The sequence below is a fragment of the Hylaeus volcanicus genome, chromosome 8, assembly GCF_026283585.1.
Source record: "Hylaeus volcanicus isolate JK05 chromosome 8, UHH_iyHylVolc1.0_haploid, whole genome shotgun sequence".
Taxonomy (NCBI): Eukaryota; Metazoa; Arthropoda; class Insecta; order Hymenoptera; family Colletidae; genus Hylaeus; species Hylaeus volcanicus.
Window position 1 is genome coordinate 309,790 of NC_071983.1, and position 15,491 is coordinate 325,280.

Here is a 15,491-nt window from a genome sequence, read left to right on the forward strand (position 1 = left end):
CTCCGGCAAGTTCAACCGATCTTGACAACCGGAAAATTCGGTTCAACTCGTTGAAAACGGTCCTTTCGATTTCGATTTTCAACGGTCTCGTTAGATTACACTGAAACGCACAGTTGGACGTCATTTGTATAAGTCAAATTTAAAAATGATCACTAAATTCCCCTAAAAGGGTAAATGCCACTGACACAACAGTCTACGTGACAAAGAATTTAATAAATATTTTCTACGACGATACATGTAATTTTATAAATAGGTAGACGTACGACGAGCGGTGTATTCGTTTTTTATACAAATAAATTAATGGTAACGTGAGGTAATCACGGTTGTTCCTTAAACGTAGATGTCTGTGATTTTGGTTTAACAGTTTGGTCCAGACCACAAGGCGAGAGACACTTTCGGTATCTCGATCTCCTAGTTAGGGCCTACTGACACTAAATTCATATTAAATTAAATTAAATTAAATTCGTCTAGTTACTCGTTAATACTTGTACAGGGTATCCGGAAAATCGTGGCACAGTCAACCAGAAGAATGAACATTTTCATAAATAGTCTGCGCATTTCTTGTACTAATTAAACGTATATTAATATAAGAAACCCATACAATATGTATGTAGGTAAATATTTCTTAAATTAATATAGTTACATTAATAATTTATTTTAAATAATGGGTGTATATTGCATACGCTTTACATGTGTTTATCACTTTTATACGCATCATAAATGCGTAAAACTGCAGGCTATTCGTGAAAGTGCGAGTGAAAGACTTGGAATAAATTTGTTTGTGCGGTTACACGAGTGGCAAGGAAAATTACTTTGAACGTGCAATTATTTGCTATTTGTCTAAAAATACGTAACGTGTAAGATAGATACTTTCCAATTTCGAAAAATTAGATAAAAGAATATAAGTTTTCTCTCATATATTATCTCATATGTATCATTTTTATACAGTATGCATGAATATATAATTATTTTCAAATTTAAATAAAATTTTATTTGTTTTAATCTTTATTAAAATAACGAGTAAAATTATCATTGCAAGTGCTTGAGAGCCAAAATGTGTTAAAATTAATTCACTAGAACTCTATTCACCCCAAAAAGTAATTCACAGAGGTTTACAGATTTGTTGATATCAACGTCCTAGAAATTCCAAGTCATAACAGACCTTCGAGCCACGCCTTCGAGCACGCCACTGTTTACATTTAACGGAATCCACGGTATCCCATCCTCGCGATCAAAGTAATTTTCCTCTACAACAACTAAACCACTAAAATTCATTGTACATTCTTTCGTTCCGTATCGCTTCTGGCAGACTGCGCTATTATTTACAGGACGTCCCCAGATCACTTGCTTTGGTTCGCAGGGTGTGCCATCGTGGGCTAAATGCGTGATACGTTCAAAGGTGTTTCGATTCGCTCAATCGTCGAGCGCAAACCGCAACAGCAAGAGAAATAGATGATGCATGAACAGACCAAGAAAAAAAAAGAAAAAAGAAAAAGCAACGATGACGGACGTAACGTAACGTGCGTATAGCCTGGTTTCGTTTGTGGTCGACGATGAAACAGTTTCTCATCCGCGGGAGGAGCAGGATGCTCTCGAAGCGTTTCTCCATTATCCTCTGTAATAATAGTGTTCCTCGTCTCCTGGACCGCTGTGCTGCATCCAGTCGCTGTATGCTTGCTGGTGACCGACTGGTAGACTGTTGTGAACGTGCACGTGGATGGGTTGAGCCGACCAGGATGGCGGTTGCTGCTGGCCCCAACCAGTCGAAAACTTTGCGATTATCGTGCTTATCTTGAGCATCAACAGTGTGGCGCCTAAAATTCAATTAATTTGTATGGAATTCATGTTCGATGGAAGATTCAACGAGTCTAAGGATATTTAAATGATATGTTTTTATATTAAGAAATGTGGGATTATTGTAGCTATATCGAAGATTAGTAGTATGGCACCAGAATGAAATTAAGTTGTATGGAATTTCGTGTTTAATCTCAGATTCAAAGATTCTAGGGGCATTCGGATCACGTGTGCTCGTGCTTGTTACTAACATGTTTATATTTATGCGAGTAGTATGTATTTACGAATCGTTTTGAAACATTTCCGACAGCGTCTATCGAGGGACTCTTTAAGAGCACGGTTCGTTAAAAATTATTTAACTACGTATTTGTCATGAAGACACCAACGTGAAGGATGTCGTTTAAGTGTCTACCAGGACTATGTACTTTAATAAGCTTACTTTTTTTTATTAAAAAACAAAGTCGTAGAGCTCCCTTTTGCAACCTTTTACTCGAGTGACTTTAGAAAAAAGTTTCAAATACTTGGGTGAAATTGAGCAACCTGGTAAACTTAGTGCTAATTCAGTCACAAAAGGGTTAAATAAGGACACCAGTATCGTTATTAAATTTAGCGTTGTACGAACGTATTATAAAAGAAAGTAGGTCTACCGGTAAAATTTGTGTACCTAACGCACATCGTCGACCCGTGAAGAGGTCTTATCGTCAAAATGGGTCGTCGATGTCTCCTGATCGCGTATGCGTACAGTGCGCGCTAACAAAGGCTCACCGTTATCTTTTCGTCAAGCATGATCGATTTAACCCCCATCACGCGTACTTACCAATAAGCAATCCTTTCAACGAGATCACCGTCAACACCGTCATCATGGTCATCATCACTCCCATTTTGTACACCATCGGCATCAGCATGAATTGAATTCGCTTCACGCCAAAAGTACGGGCTTGCCTTCCAGTTGATTCTAAATATTCAAAAATTTGATTAGTCCCCAAAATAATTAGAAAACGAGTTAGAGCTTTTGCATTCATGCGCCCTAGATTAATTGGTACTTTGATGATTAAAATAAAGATCAATATTTAGAAATGCTTCTATAGCATTTGTATAGTTTCATTAAATCTCTATATTGGAAAACAGAAATTGAAAAGGAAAGTGATGCGTACAGAAACAAAAATTAACAATAGTGCTTTATATATATGTATTATCTTATGAGTGGACTAATATTTCTTCGTTTTTCATTTTGAATTAATACGGCTTTTCCTACAGAAAACCGTGATTTTTCGGTGTAAGTCAGAGATTAGCTGTACTACTAAAGTTTCGACGCATCTAAACAACGAAAGTGAAACCTAAACGATACAAACTGAAAATTAAAAGCACCAAGCACCCAAAATACATCTTCGTTACTCGTGACAGCATCGAATCGCTGAAATATCATTCCAAATACCGTTCCTCGTGGAAATACTATCTAATTTGTTCCGTAAGCATCGAACTCACCTGGACCCTTGCTCTCGGTACCGAATAAATCGTCCAGGAATTCCCTGAGCGCCCGCACGTCAGGATCCACCGCCTCTTGGTCGTAAATCGGGAAAAGTTTTGTGACTTTGGCGCGTCCAGCTTCGTCTCCTCTCGCGGTCACGACGCGTGCGCTCTCGACCCTCGGGCTTTTCGAAAAAGTGCATGCCAATAACACGCACGTCAGCGTCCAGCCAATCGGCCGCATTGTCGAACCGGTTGCTGCAGCGATCACGTGATTCTCTTCATCGACGCACAATGGATACACTCGGAGAACGAATTTCCGTGGGCCAGGGACGATTTTTCGGCGGCGGTTGCCAGAAGAACACACGATGTTAATCGATCCCGCACGAGCCGCAGTGTGATTCGGACGAACGGCCACGGCGCCGTTCGAACTAAAAAGATCGGTCGGCGTGTGCGCGGAGGATCTGCGCAGCACCTCGAATTTCGTGACAGGCGCCGCGTGCGCGCTGGATCTGCGCAACGCCTCGAATTTCGTGGATGCGTGCGCGGGGGCGAGCGGTACTTGAAACACTTTTCCATAGAACGCTTTGTGTCGCCTCTCTGCTTTTCCAGGCACGTATTTTTCATTTTGCACGGCAACGTTCTTCGTTCGTGACCCAAACGGATCGGCTGGAAGCCACGCCGCGTTCTCTTTGTGATTTTTCGTGTATCGGACGATTGCACCATGTCCCACTTTCTATATCATTGCCACGGTCGCTGTCCCGTAATCGCAGCGCGCACACTCTCCTCGACTTGGTTCGGATCGCCCTTTGAGTCATGCTGACACGTATGTCGGGCCACTTTTTCACTTCCCGACCTACGAGGAAGAAAAGTGTTGCGGATCGTGAATTTTGTTTAAAGAAATGGGTAGTTCGAGACGGAGTGGTCGCGTTTTTAAGAGGAGGAAACGTTCTGATCGAATGTAGACGTGTATGTGTAGTCTTGATTCGAGAAGATTGAATGTGGCGATAGTCTTGATCTTGTAAATAGAGGGCTGAATGTAAATTGAAAATTATATTTTATTTTTGCATTGCTGGTTTTAAATTGCTGGTAGGGGGATTACATCTCCAGGAAACTATAGACTGAGAATGTATAATGAGAGAAAGCGAGCCTTAGGGGTGCAATTTTATAAGTATTTTCAATTAATTCATTTTTAACGTCAACCACTCTCTTTTCTCTGTAATCGCTTTCTTTTTAATAATTCGTCTTCTTCTAATTCATGTTTATTATTTTTTGAACTCTTTGAAGGAACTACTCGATACGATACGATTTATTTAAAATAATTCACATGCTTGTTTGTTTGCATTCATAACTATACACACAGAAATAGATAAAGCTTAAATGATCAATTTCGTTATTTTTGCTAATGTAAGAAATATAAGGGAATAGAAGATCAAAGGACAGATGAAAAGATGTTTTTTAAATACTTAACAATTATAAAGAAATGTGATGTAGCACAGGCTTCGGTTGGAACGGCAATGGTTAAAAATATTCCCTATTCTCTGAAGCTACTTTTATAAAATACTTGATTTCATAATTAACACGTCGGTGAGCTGACGAACGTGCCATACCATACCATATTTCGATACAGGCACACTCAGCATGATTTCGCGTCTTTCTACCAGCTTCCATCGAGGCTTTACCGACCCTCCAGATTCTCTGGCCCAATCGAAACGGAAAGTTCCAGACGACAATAAAATCTCGGCTTAAATTGCTTGGAGTGGACAACGACCGTCGGTTACCGAGCAGAATAACCGATTCTAGCCTGGAATCGCACTTTCGTCTCGAGTTATCGGTAGCGAAATCGGCGAAAGCGTTGTGTACGCGCCTTAAGAGCGGCTACTCGACGAATAAAAGGAAGAAATCTAGTACAGGTTTACTGGATCGGCTTTGCTCGGTGACTCTGGCAACGAACGAGAGAAGAAGAGACCGAACATGGAAACGAAGAGGTGGCCATCTTGGAAAATAAAGCGCGCCGTAAAAATTCTTCACCCTCCCTGCAGCATGGAGCTTCTCTGGATCCCCCCTAGTCTCGATTCCTTCAAGGACTAAAAATACAACCCCTTTGCGCCAGAACCAGAAAGACCGTATTAAAGACAAACCTGAAACCTGATCTGCACTTTGTTCCAGCTGCATCTTCCAGTCTCCACGACCGCTTCTTCCCCCGCGGCCGTTTTGCTCCCTTTTCTTTCGACTCTTGGGCTCTTGATCGCGGCGAAGGCTTCGGAGGATTCGAAGTTCGTTCAACGTGCTCGTTGCGAATCACATCAAGATCTCAACGAAACAACTAATTGTTCGAATATTTCCCTGTCTCGAAGCAAAGTTTCTCTTTATAGCCTACAAATTGCATTCTTCGTCGACACATTAACACTTAAACTATTCACTGTCGAGATATATTTCATCGATACCTATTACACATGGTATCGAGTTGTCCAAAAAGTTGGTGGCAATTTTTTAGAAAAATTCAAAGGCACATTTGAATCTTGGCATATATTTATCGAATTACATAGAGTAAGTGTAACAACGTTGCAATTGGTCTCAAGTTGACGAATTTGTCGTTATAGAGTAGACTAAATCGTTTCGATCGCGCTATTTTGCGGGGAGCTACGGGGCGAGTGTAACGACCTATGACAAGGTGACCTTGAATCGGAGAGATGCAAAAACAAGCGAGATCGACCGCAATCGTTCTCGCGATTCCGCGGAGTAATTTCTTTCGATCTAGTGCGTTGGTCTCGATCAATCATTTCCAGAGAAGTGTTGAATCGAAGTTTCTCTGAAATGATCAGAAATGGGTAGGACTTGGTGGCATTAGAGAAAAACGTAAACTTAATGGTCCAGTAATATTAATATTTACTTAATATTTGTTGTACTCAAAACTAATGTATGACCTAGCACGCTATGTGATAAATGTAGATGTTGGAAAGGAAGAGAATAAAACAAGGTTACGTAAAAAACGATTGAGAGTAAAAAAACTGAAGATGAGGAAGCTATGATTTTATGCAATTCGTTCTTTCGTAGAGAAGATAGAGAAAATGTTTATTTAATCCTATAATTGGAAATTTAGAAAAAGCGAGCCACCTATTGTTCCTTATATTCTTCTTGGTGGCAACGTGTTCCTTCCTCAAACTGGAAGAGTAGAACGGAGGCTCGCGCGAGTAGAGTTTCGCATCAAAGTCTGAAAATCGCAAGAATCTTGATTCCCTGTATCGATTAACCGGGACTCGTTCGAAGCTGGTGGGTTCGTGTAGCGTCCACAAGTGTTCTGTAACCTAGGGGACGACTTTTTCCGCGTATCAGCGAACGTACGTCGACCCAACAGAGCCCGTGAATCCGAGGAAGAGGCTCGAGTAGACAGAAATGTTGAGCTGAATATGAGCATCGTGTGGTCTCACGTGTAGAGGTGCATCGCGATACTTTTCGAGCACCACTGCCTCAAGGCTAATTGGCTCATTACTGTCCTGGCCGCAAGAAGAAACAGAGCTGGATACTGGTAGTGGTTGGCTGCAGTACACCAACCTGATTCAAATGATTAACCCTTTCAAACCTGAATTCGTTTTTCTCGTATTAACGTTATTCAATGTTTAGGAACCAACTACTCGAATATTAGCCTAGAAAATATTTTCGACTGTAATTACCACTCAAGCAACAATGAGTTTGTCTGGTCTATCGCACAAAGAGGCTAGGTTTTATAATAGCAATTTTAGCTGTACCTCGCCTCTCACGTATACGTAATATTGTACATACGTATTGTGCTCTTATTTCAGTTTCACGCACGTATATTCGGGTATATATGTATGTATACTTTTGTATTTGTGTGTGCAAAATAAAAGAGTTTAATAACAATAATAATACATTGGAAATCGAATAAGAAGAAAACATCATAACGTTTATGATTTATGTTTATGATCTAGTCACAGCTTAATTTTGAAGGCAAGTGGAACACTCAACCTTGAAGTTACTTAACAAAATTACACCCTATACTGTAGTAGTATAGTAGATAGGAAAGCAGGCAATAAGAGAGGTACAGGTTCCACAGCCATCAGAATAATCAAGGATATCAACGCAATAAAGAAGAAAATCGTAAACGTTTACTTGGTCGAATCCGCGAATCTTTCATTCGTCGTTTTCGACGGCTCGTAGGAAGCGTCGTCGTACCGAACGTATCTACCCGTTAGACCGTGAACCCGATCCACTGGGAATCCCGTGGGGGCACCCGAGAGGGGGCAATGTAAAAATGGGAATGCCCCGATGTTGCCTATCCACACAGTCTCGCGATTCCCCGCGTCTCGTTGGTTGAACGTTTCCCGTATATACACTCTCACGGTCATCTTCGTTCCCCGCTGCCCGGACGATGGTATGTGTATTACCATACCTCTCCGGCATGGGTGACCATAGACCGGCTCAGAAGTGGCCGAGACATTCGCCTCTCGACCGCGACCATGAGAGCACTCAACTCGCGACGGCCACAGCTAACGAGTATCCTCTGTCTCTTCCCTCGTTCCCTCCTCTGGCTACTTCTGCTGCTGTTCGTTTTTCACGGCGGTCGAGCGCGCAGTGTACCCCGCGATGAGGAGAGTCTGGTCCAGCCCGGGGCCAAACATTCGGCGATCGAGGACAAAGCCGACATTGCACCAAAGGAACCGCAGGTGAACAGTGCGCAAGGGGAACCAGTGCAAGGGAAGCTCGCGCCGGAAGAGAGCCATGGCGCTGAGGACGAAGAGCCTGAGATCGAGCCTGAGAAACCGAGGGACGTCGATGGGAAGATTCCGCAGCCAAAGGCCGAGGAAGGGGACAAGTTCGACGAGTCGCCGAGAGAGAACGTCTTGGCGTCCCTTCAGGATCTCGACCCTGAGAAAGAGAAGTCGAAGAGAATCGACCTGGCCGATGACGAGCCATCGAGCGATGGAGACGCCAAGATCGACGTCGATGCCGGGGACGGCGACGCCGACGCCGACGCCGACGCGCTGAAGCAGGACGACGAGGAGGCCAGCGTGGCTAAGAAGAGGAGGAGAAACGACGTGGCTCTTATAGGTAAGTCTGACCTTGGAGAAACCGACGGGGCTCCAGGGCTCGAGAAGATCGAGGACGAAGGAATTCGGAGGTTCGACGTGCAAGTGGACGGGGAAGGGGTTGGTCCTTCGCGAGAGAATGTAAACAACTTGGAAGATAACGATGCTGGTGGACGAAAGAGGTTAGTCGAAGCTCAACAAGTCGCTGAGCCTAAAGTAGAAGAGGATGGGCCGGAAAAAGAAATCGACGCGAAACAAGCTTCCGTAGAGATAATTCCTCCAGAGGCTCCCATCACAGAACTCGAACTGCCGAAAGAAATCCCAGGAGACAGCGTTCAGCTCGAGGAGAGAATCCCTTCGAACGAGAATTCGAATCCCGAGGACAACAAGGAGTCGAACAAGGACAGAGAGTTTCGGTATTTGGACGATAGCCCGAGAAAATCCAGACGCAAGAGTTCCACCGTGTACTTGAACGCCGAAGAGAAGAAGATTCCCGACGGGGAGCAGCAGTCGATCGTCGAGGGGCAAATCAAGAAGCTGATTTCCATTCGCAACGACGCCCTGGGCGCCCAGAACACCGACAAGCTGGACGAGACCAAGCTCTTGAACTCGAAACGCAACGTTGGAGTGGACGAAGTCACCATCACCCAGGAGAATGTCCAGAACGAGCAGTCGAACAAGGTAAAAGACATTAAATTAATAGACTCTAGGCAATTGTTAGGGGGTAATATTCTTAAGAGATGGAGGGAGCAAGCTGTGTCGCTTCAAGAGCAGGTCAGAAACAGGACACTTTTGATCCGTTTAAAAGAGCAGGCCGCAGAGATCCTCCCTGGAATACCTTTTACCGAAAACCAGATGCTGATAGCGTTGGAACAGATCGTTTCCTTGAAAAAAATTAAAGGTTCCAACGAGTCGTACGCGAACGATACGAAAGATCTAGGGCTGACGAACGATCAGCTACGGATAATCACATGCGCCGAGCAGTTGTTAGCCGTGAGAGAGAGGCAGACGTTTGTCGACAACATGGCGGAGTGCATTCGAGGGCTCAGTTTCTTCAATTGTATAAAGATCTTCGTTTGGCCGATCATAGTGGACAATCTACCCGACTCCGTCACCCAGACATTCGACAATTTACCAATCGAGATAAACTTGTTCGACTTGTTTCAGGGTAACAGACCAAAGTCGGGCAGAGCTCATAGTCTTCATCAGGTCAGACTGATCGCCCCGGAGACCGTGGTGTACAATATCCTGCAGGACGCCCTGGAATCCTATCCCAGCGACGAGACGTTGGTGTCGTACGTGAATCCCGAGAACGAGACCCTGAAGGAACTTCTGAGCCCCAACCAGCTGGGTATTATTCAGATGGGAGAGAAACTGTTGCCCTTGTCGCTGCGCCAAGAATACTCGGACAGGATGTTCTCCTGCGTGAGGAGATTCGAATATTTCAGCTGCATAAAGTACTTTGCCTGGCCCATGATCAAGCAGTACTTCCCAACGTTGCCAGCGTTCCCAGATTATCCTTCCTGGAACCCTGGCATCGACTTGTATCCGCAGTACCCCATCCTTCCCTTCCCCAGTTTCTCGGGAGACGTTGGCGAGCTGCCAGAGGTCGTGGATGCCGATGCCACCAGAACGAGGAAGCCTAGGCCAGAGGTGGTGATCATTCAGGTTCTCCAGAGGACTTTGAAGGAGCAGCCACTGATATCTACGTCGCCATCTTTCTTGGATCGCTCCGTGGACTCTTACGGTGCTCCGATACCTCAGGATCAATTATTGACGATCAACATGGCGGAGCAGTTGATTCCAGTTTCCTATCGACCTGAATTCGTTCAAAAGAGCGTCAACTGCATGAAGGAGTACAACTACCTCTCCTGCATCAAGTATTCGACCTGGCCCACCGTCAGACAGTTCATACCCACTCTCCCAGACATCTCAGGGATACTACCAGACTTCCAAATTCCAGGGATATCGGACATCGTCAGCTACGTCCCGGAGATCCCGAGCTATCCAGACTTGAGTTCCTACTGGCCAATTGGGAGCACTTCTGACCAACAGGCACCAGCTACGCCAACTTTTGTCGTGTTGAAGAACGGTCCGGAGCTTCTGACACCTTCCAATGAACTGGAGGCGAAGATCATGGAGACCTTGCTCAAGGTACGAGAGTCCCTTCCCAAATCTTCGGAAGTATCGCCGTTTCTCCTGACAGGAAACGTGATAACCTTCACGACGTTCACCAAGAGTCAGCTGGATATTCTGCGAGCCGTCGAATGTCTCATCCCTCCAGTTGCTCGACCAGCTCTCGTCACCGAAGTCCTCGTCTACCTTCAGAAGAACGACAACTTTATCGACTGCGCGAGATACGTCATGTGGCCGACGATCGCCAGATATGTAGCGAACTTGCCCGAGTTTCCTATTCCCGAGCTGAAAACGGAACTAGTTGATTCTTCGAATAGCCAGCAACAGCTGGAAGTAAAGGAAATCGCCATCAAGGATCAGACGCAGGAACGCGTCGGCGCGGTCGTTGAGATCGAAAAGGCCGTTACCTCTCGTTTTCAAGATAAGGAATCTCGAGACAAGGCACAGCAGAACGTTCCAGTGATCAGCGTGACGGGCACCAGGTTCGACCCACTGTTCTCCGAGCACCCAGAGTCTGTCATCTTCAACATCCTCCGATCGGTGCAACTGCAAGCTCTGAATCTGAACCGAGGAACCGTTCAGGCTCCAGGGACCAAGAACCAGCAGTTCCTCGACTTGATCACCGAACAGCAGCAGAACATCGTGAACATCGTGGACAGCCTGCTGCCCCAGGGTGTTCGAACCGAGTTTGCCACTCAGCTGATCGAGTGTCTTCGAATAAACAACTTCTTGGTGTGCACCAGGGACGTGATCTGGCCGACGATGTCGCAGTACTTCCCCTGGCTGCCCAGTTTCCCCGATTTCGGGTCTCTCGTCAACACCTCGGCAACTACGCCTCCTCCAGCCAAACAGAATCTGACGAAGGTCACCGAGGAGGTTCGACCACTCGCAGAAACCAACGTCAAGACCGATTTGGCCGGAGACACCACCGTGACCATCACCGACACCAGGTTCTACCCAATCTTCAACGAGGTGCCAGAATCGGTGATACAGAACATCCTGAGGAGCGTGCAGGTCTCGGCTCCAAACTTGCCAAGCGTTCCGAGTATCGTCAAGTCCGAGGAGCTAGGCAGTTTCGTCACAGAGCAGCAGGTACGAATCACGCAGATAGCAGAAAGTCTGCTGCCGGTCCCGCTACGTCCAAACTACTTGAGCAAGATGTCGCGATGCCTCAAGGACAAGACCTTCATGGAGTGCACCAGGGACATTACTTGGCCGACGATTGCTGAAATTTACCCGTTCCTCCCGAACTTTCCCAATTTCGGTGAGTATCAGAATACTCCGAGGATCAAATTCCGGGTATTCCTTGAGAAATCATCGAGCTTGGAGGGGCAAACGGCCCAGAACAAGAGTCAGAAAACGGAAGCATTGATGTTGCTGGAAGCCGAGGAAAGAATAGAGAATATTCTGCTGAACTCGTTGGACACGTCGAGCGCGAAACTCGGCCAATCTTATTTGGACGTCAGCAATCTAGCCTTCTATAATCTAACCAAGCGTCAGGATTATATCATCAGGCTGATCGAAGCTGGAATGCCAGAGCCGATTCGAGCGGTCTACGTGGCGAATATGTTGGAGTGCACGAGGAGCTTCAACTTCGTGGCGTGTGTGCAGAACACTGGCTGGCCCACTCTGAAGCAGTACATTTCCTCTCTGCCAGACATTTCCAACATCGTCCAGCCACCTCAGTTGACCAGCGTCCCTCAGCTTTCCTTGGAGCGGCTTCCCTCTCTGCCGAATCTCGATGCTCCTGGTCAGAATGTTCCAGGGATTCCCCAGCTTCCTAGTAGCCTGCCGCAGATGCCTGACGGGAGCTTTCAGCCGACTGAACTTTCCCAGATACCACCGTTTGCCGAATCTTCTGGACAGGGAGCCTCTGGAGCCCAATTTCTCTCTCAGTCTCAAATCCAAGGAGCCTCGATTACGCCGTCAGTAGGTGGTGAATCTATCGATAGTTTGGCATTCGTTGCACCTGCAGATCATTGTCTCTAACGTCTGCCTCTTTTGCAGGTAACCAAGGAGCAGTACCCGGCTACGCTGGCCAACCGCCAGGAATCCTCATAGACATCTCGAAGGAGAAGGTTCCGTTACACGACGTCGTCCAGCAAGCAAAGACCGATGACTCGAGATCGTCGTCGAGCGCCAGAAGACGCAGGAGCGTAGAGCTTTCGAACATCTTTTACGAGATCGACGGACCACCTGAGAGTCCTTCGTCCTCCTCAACGTTTCCAAACATCACGGAATCCGAGTATCTTCAGCTTTTAATTAAAGTCAGAGAGACCGTCAGATCGAGCAGCGATACGCGCTCCGAATCGAAGGATTACTTCGTCGACACTTTGAACGGCACGATCAGAGGCTCGTTGACCGCCGACCAATACGAGATACTGAAGGTCGTCGAGGACCTGGACCAACAATCGTCGAGCAGAGGACTCGCGCAGCAGGTTATCCAGTGCATCACGGGTGCAAGCTTTATCAGATGTTTGGGTATCTTCATTTGGCCTCTGATCGTCAGCAATCTACCGTCTCTGCCTTCTCTCTCGGGCTTCGGTATCTTCGGACGGTCGTTGGACACGGAGCAGCAGGTGCAGGAGTTGTTTGGCATGTCCACCAGCGACGTAGAGAAGGAACTGTTGACGAGGAAGGAGGCGATAGAAAACTTGATGCTGGATTGGTACGAAAAACTGGTTGACGAGAAGTTCCAGACGAACCTGGCTTTCCTGAAGATCACAGGCTACGGAAACGGGGAACTGGGTATCAGCTTCTCTGGTTTCAGAGAGGGCAGGGGTGCTAAACTCAAGGACAACAAGAATCTCCCCAGCATATTGACGATCATCAGCGACATCATGGAGGAAGTCCTAGATCAGCGTCCAGAAGGCGAAAAGCCGAAGAAGGACAAGGAGAAGAGGGAGAGGAGCATAGACAGCTCGAGGGAGTCTGACATCCAGTTCCTGAAGGACAGCGAGGAGTACGTCGACATCAAGAGATCGATGAACGACGACGAGATCATCACCATGTTCCTCAACAAGATCAAGAACGACTCCGACGCGGACGACGACAACGCCAAGTACTTCGGTTTGGAGGACGCTTACGATGCTTTCGGGGTCCTCTTCGGGCCACGATTGCACAGCAGGCTCGCGGACAAACTGCAAAACCTGCACCATCGGTTCAGATCATTGGACGAAACTGCTCCGAGCAGCGAGAAAGTAGACATCGTGTCTGTAGAAAATGGTGGCCACGAACCCAAGGTTCTATCCTTGAAGAGTCAAGCGATGTACGACTTGGAGAAGGAGTCTTCCAGAGACCAAGAAGAAAAACAGCGACAGAAGCGGGCCAAGAACTTGTTGAAGACGTACTTTGCGAAGCACTCGGGGAATTATTTAACGGAGCCTGTCGTGGCGGACGACGTGAATGAAAACAGAATCATCGAGGAGGAGGAGGAGGAGGAGGAGGAGGAGGAGGAGGTCGAGGGCAGGAGGTCGGGTCTGATCGTGAAGCTGCCGCGACTGGACGACGAAATCCTGCCCCGGAAAATGACGAGCACCATCGCGCACTTGGGCAGGACGATGAAGGACAAGATGATGCAGATGATGCCAGCAGTTGGGGTGGTCTTATCGTTTCTGCTTCAAATGGCCGTGGCGCACGCGCGGGCGGCCGCGTCCATGGCTGGGATGATCAGCAACATGGCCATGGGCTCGGCCGTAATCGGAATGATCCGGGACACATTCTTCGGGGGGAACAGACATCCGCAGATTAAGTACGTCTACGATAACGACAAGGTGGGACCATCCGTCTCCTGGCCCATCAATCACGGGCCCGTATCTGGCTCTCGGTATCGCGGCCTGTAGACCGAATCCTCGTGATCGAGATGTTGCTTTAAAGTAAATTACTTGCGTGCATGAACGACCTCGGTATCGCTCGACTAAATCTGGTGACCGTAGCCATAAGGATAGACACCACGATATCTCGAACGGATACTTAACGATAGAATTACGGGGCTGAGCTGGAAGCAGTGGCGCCGCCAGAGGGCTGCAAGATAACGATTGCTATAAATATTCAATGTTTGAAAGAGTATGAAGGTAGGATAGTGTAAGGATTTGTAAGATTTTAGAAAAATGTTTATAGAAAATTTGTCTCTATTTTGTGTCTTCGATAAGGTTTTGTAGAGGGTAACCGACTCCCCCGCTTGCGAGTGGTTGCGCCACTGCTCGGATTAGACTCGCGCGTGTAGTCTCGCCTGGGAGCCATTTTAACGTAGCACGAGGGTTTTAGGGTAAAACGTGTAGCGGCTATACTTTCTTAGGATCTTAGTTATGCACGGCACTTGGTCTACTAACGGTTAACGGCGAAGCTTTGTCGTCGCAGAGTTCGTCGTTTTGTTTCGTTGATGGCTGATCGACAGTGAACGTTTCCATTGGGGCTAGCTTTAATTATCTTTCGTACACGATCGAGGATGGTCGGTGATATCTCTCCGATCTTCTTGGAAATATCTACGTAGACTTTCTGTTTTAGTAGCACGGATTGCAGAGACTCGGTTTTTTTTTTAGTCGGGAACGAATGATTCGGATCCTGTTCACTTCATTTTTCGTTCCTAGGGGGATTCACGGGTGACGGGTATAACAATTTCTCCATTACGCTATTCTCTAATCGATCTCCATGTACTCGATATGCGCTCAATAATAATAGAAAACTAGGTTGGAATATTGTAAAACCTCTAGTTTGTAAGACGGTGGGCGATTTTCGCCGATACTACGTTTAAGAGAATAAACGTATGGGAATCCATGGCACCCTCGCTTCCTTGGCTCGAGCGATTCATCAACCCTTCCCCTTCCCTGCTATATGTGTAAGAAACGCGATCGTGTTCCGAGATGTTAGGTGCGTTAGCAAGAGGAGAAAGAAGGAATAGAACGAAGAAAGGACTTTAAATCGTTCAGCCTAGCGCAGTAGGGAACTCTGGATGGGGGGCCTCGAGGACCCGCTGGAGCTCGAAAGGTCAGGGTTAAGATAAGAGATTATTCTTAGCGCGAGACGAAGGTCCCCTCCATCTACTCG

The 15,491-nt window shown here is 46.6% G+C and overlaps 2 protein-coding genes across 2 annotated transcripts; one reads left to right on the forward strand and one right to left on the reverse strand.

The window, feature by feature from the left end:
- Nucleotides 1–224: 224 nt before the first annotated feature.
- On the reverse strand, nt 225–3,625 carry LOC128880800 (uncharacterized). The gene is made up of 3 exons (XM_054131255.1): nt 3,280–3,625; nt 2,612–2,749; nt 225–1,814 (listed from the first exon to the last, which is right to left on the reverse strand). The coding sequence occupies exons 1-3, from the start codon at nt 3,503–3,505 to the stop codon at nt 1,609–1,611; spliced, it is 570 nt and encodes a 189-aa protein (XP_053987230.1). The 5' UTR covers nt 3,506–3,625; the 3' UTR covers nt 225–1,608.
- A 3,323-nt stretch (nt 3,626–6,948) lies between these two features.
- LOC128881110 (uncharacterized) lies at nt 6,949–15,193 on the forward strand. The gene is made up of 5 exons (XM_054131844.1): nt 6,949–7,022; nt 7,568–8,990; nt 9,492–12,195; nt 12,282–12,374; nt 12,453–15,193. The coding sequence occupies exons 1-5, from the start codon at nt 6,949–6,951 to the stop codon at nt 14,285–14,287; spliced, it is 6,129 nt and encodes a 2,042-aa protein (XP_053987819.1). The 3' UTR covers nt 14,288–15,193.
- The last annotated feature ends 298 nt before the right edge of the window (nt 15,194–15,491 follow it).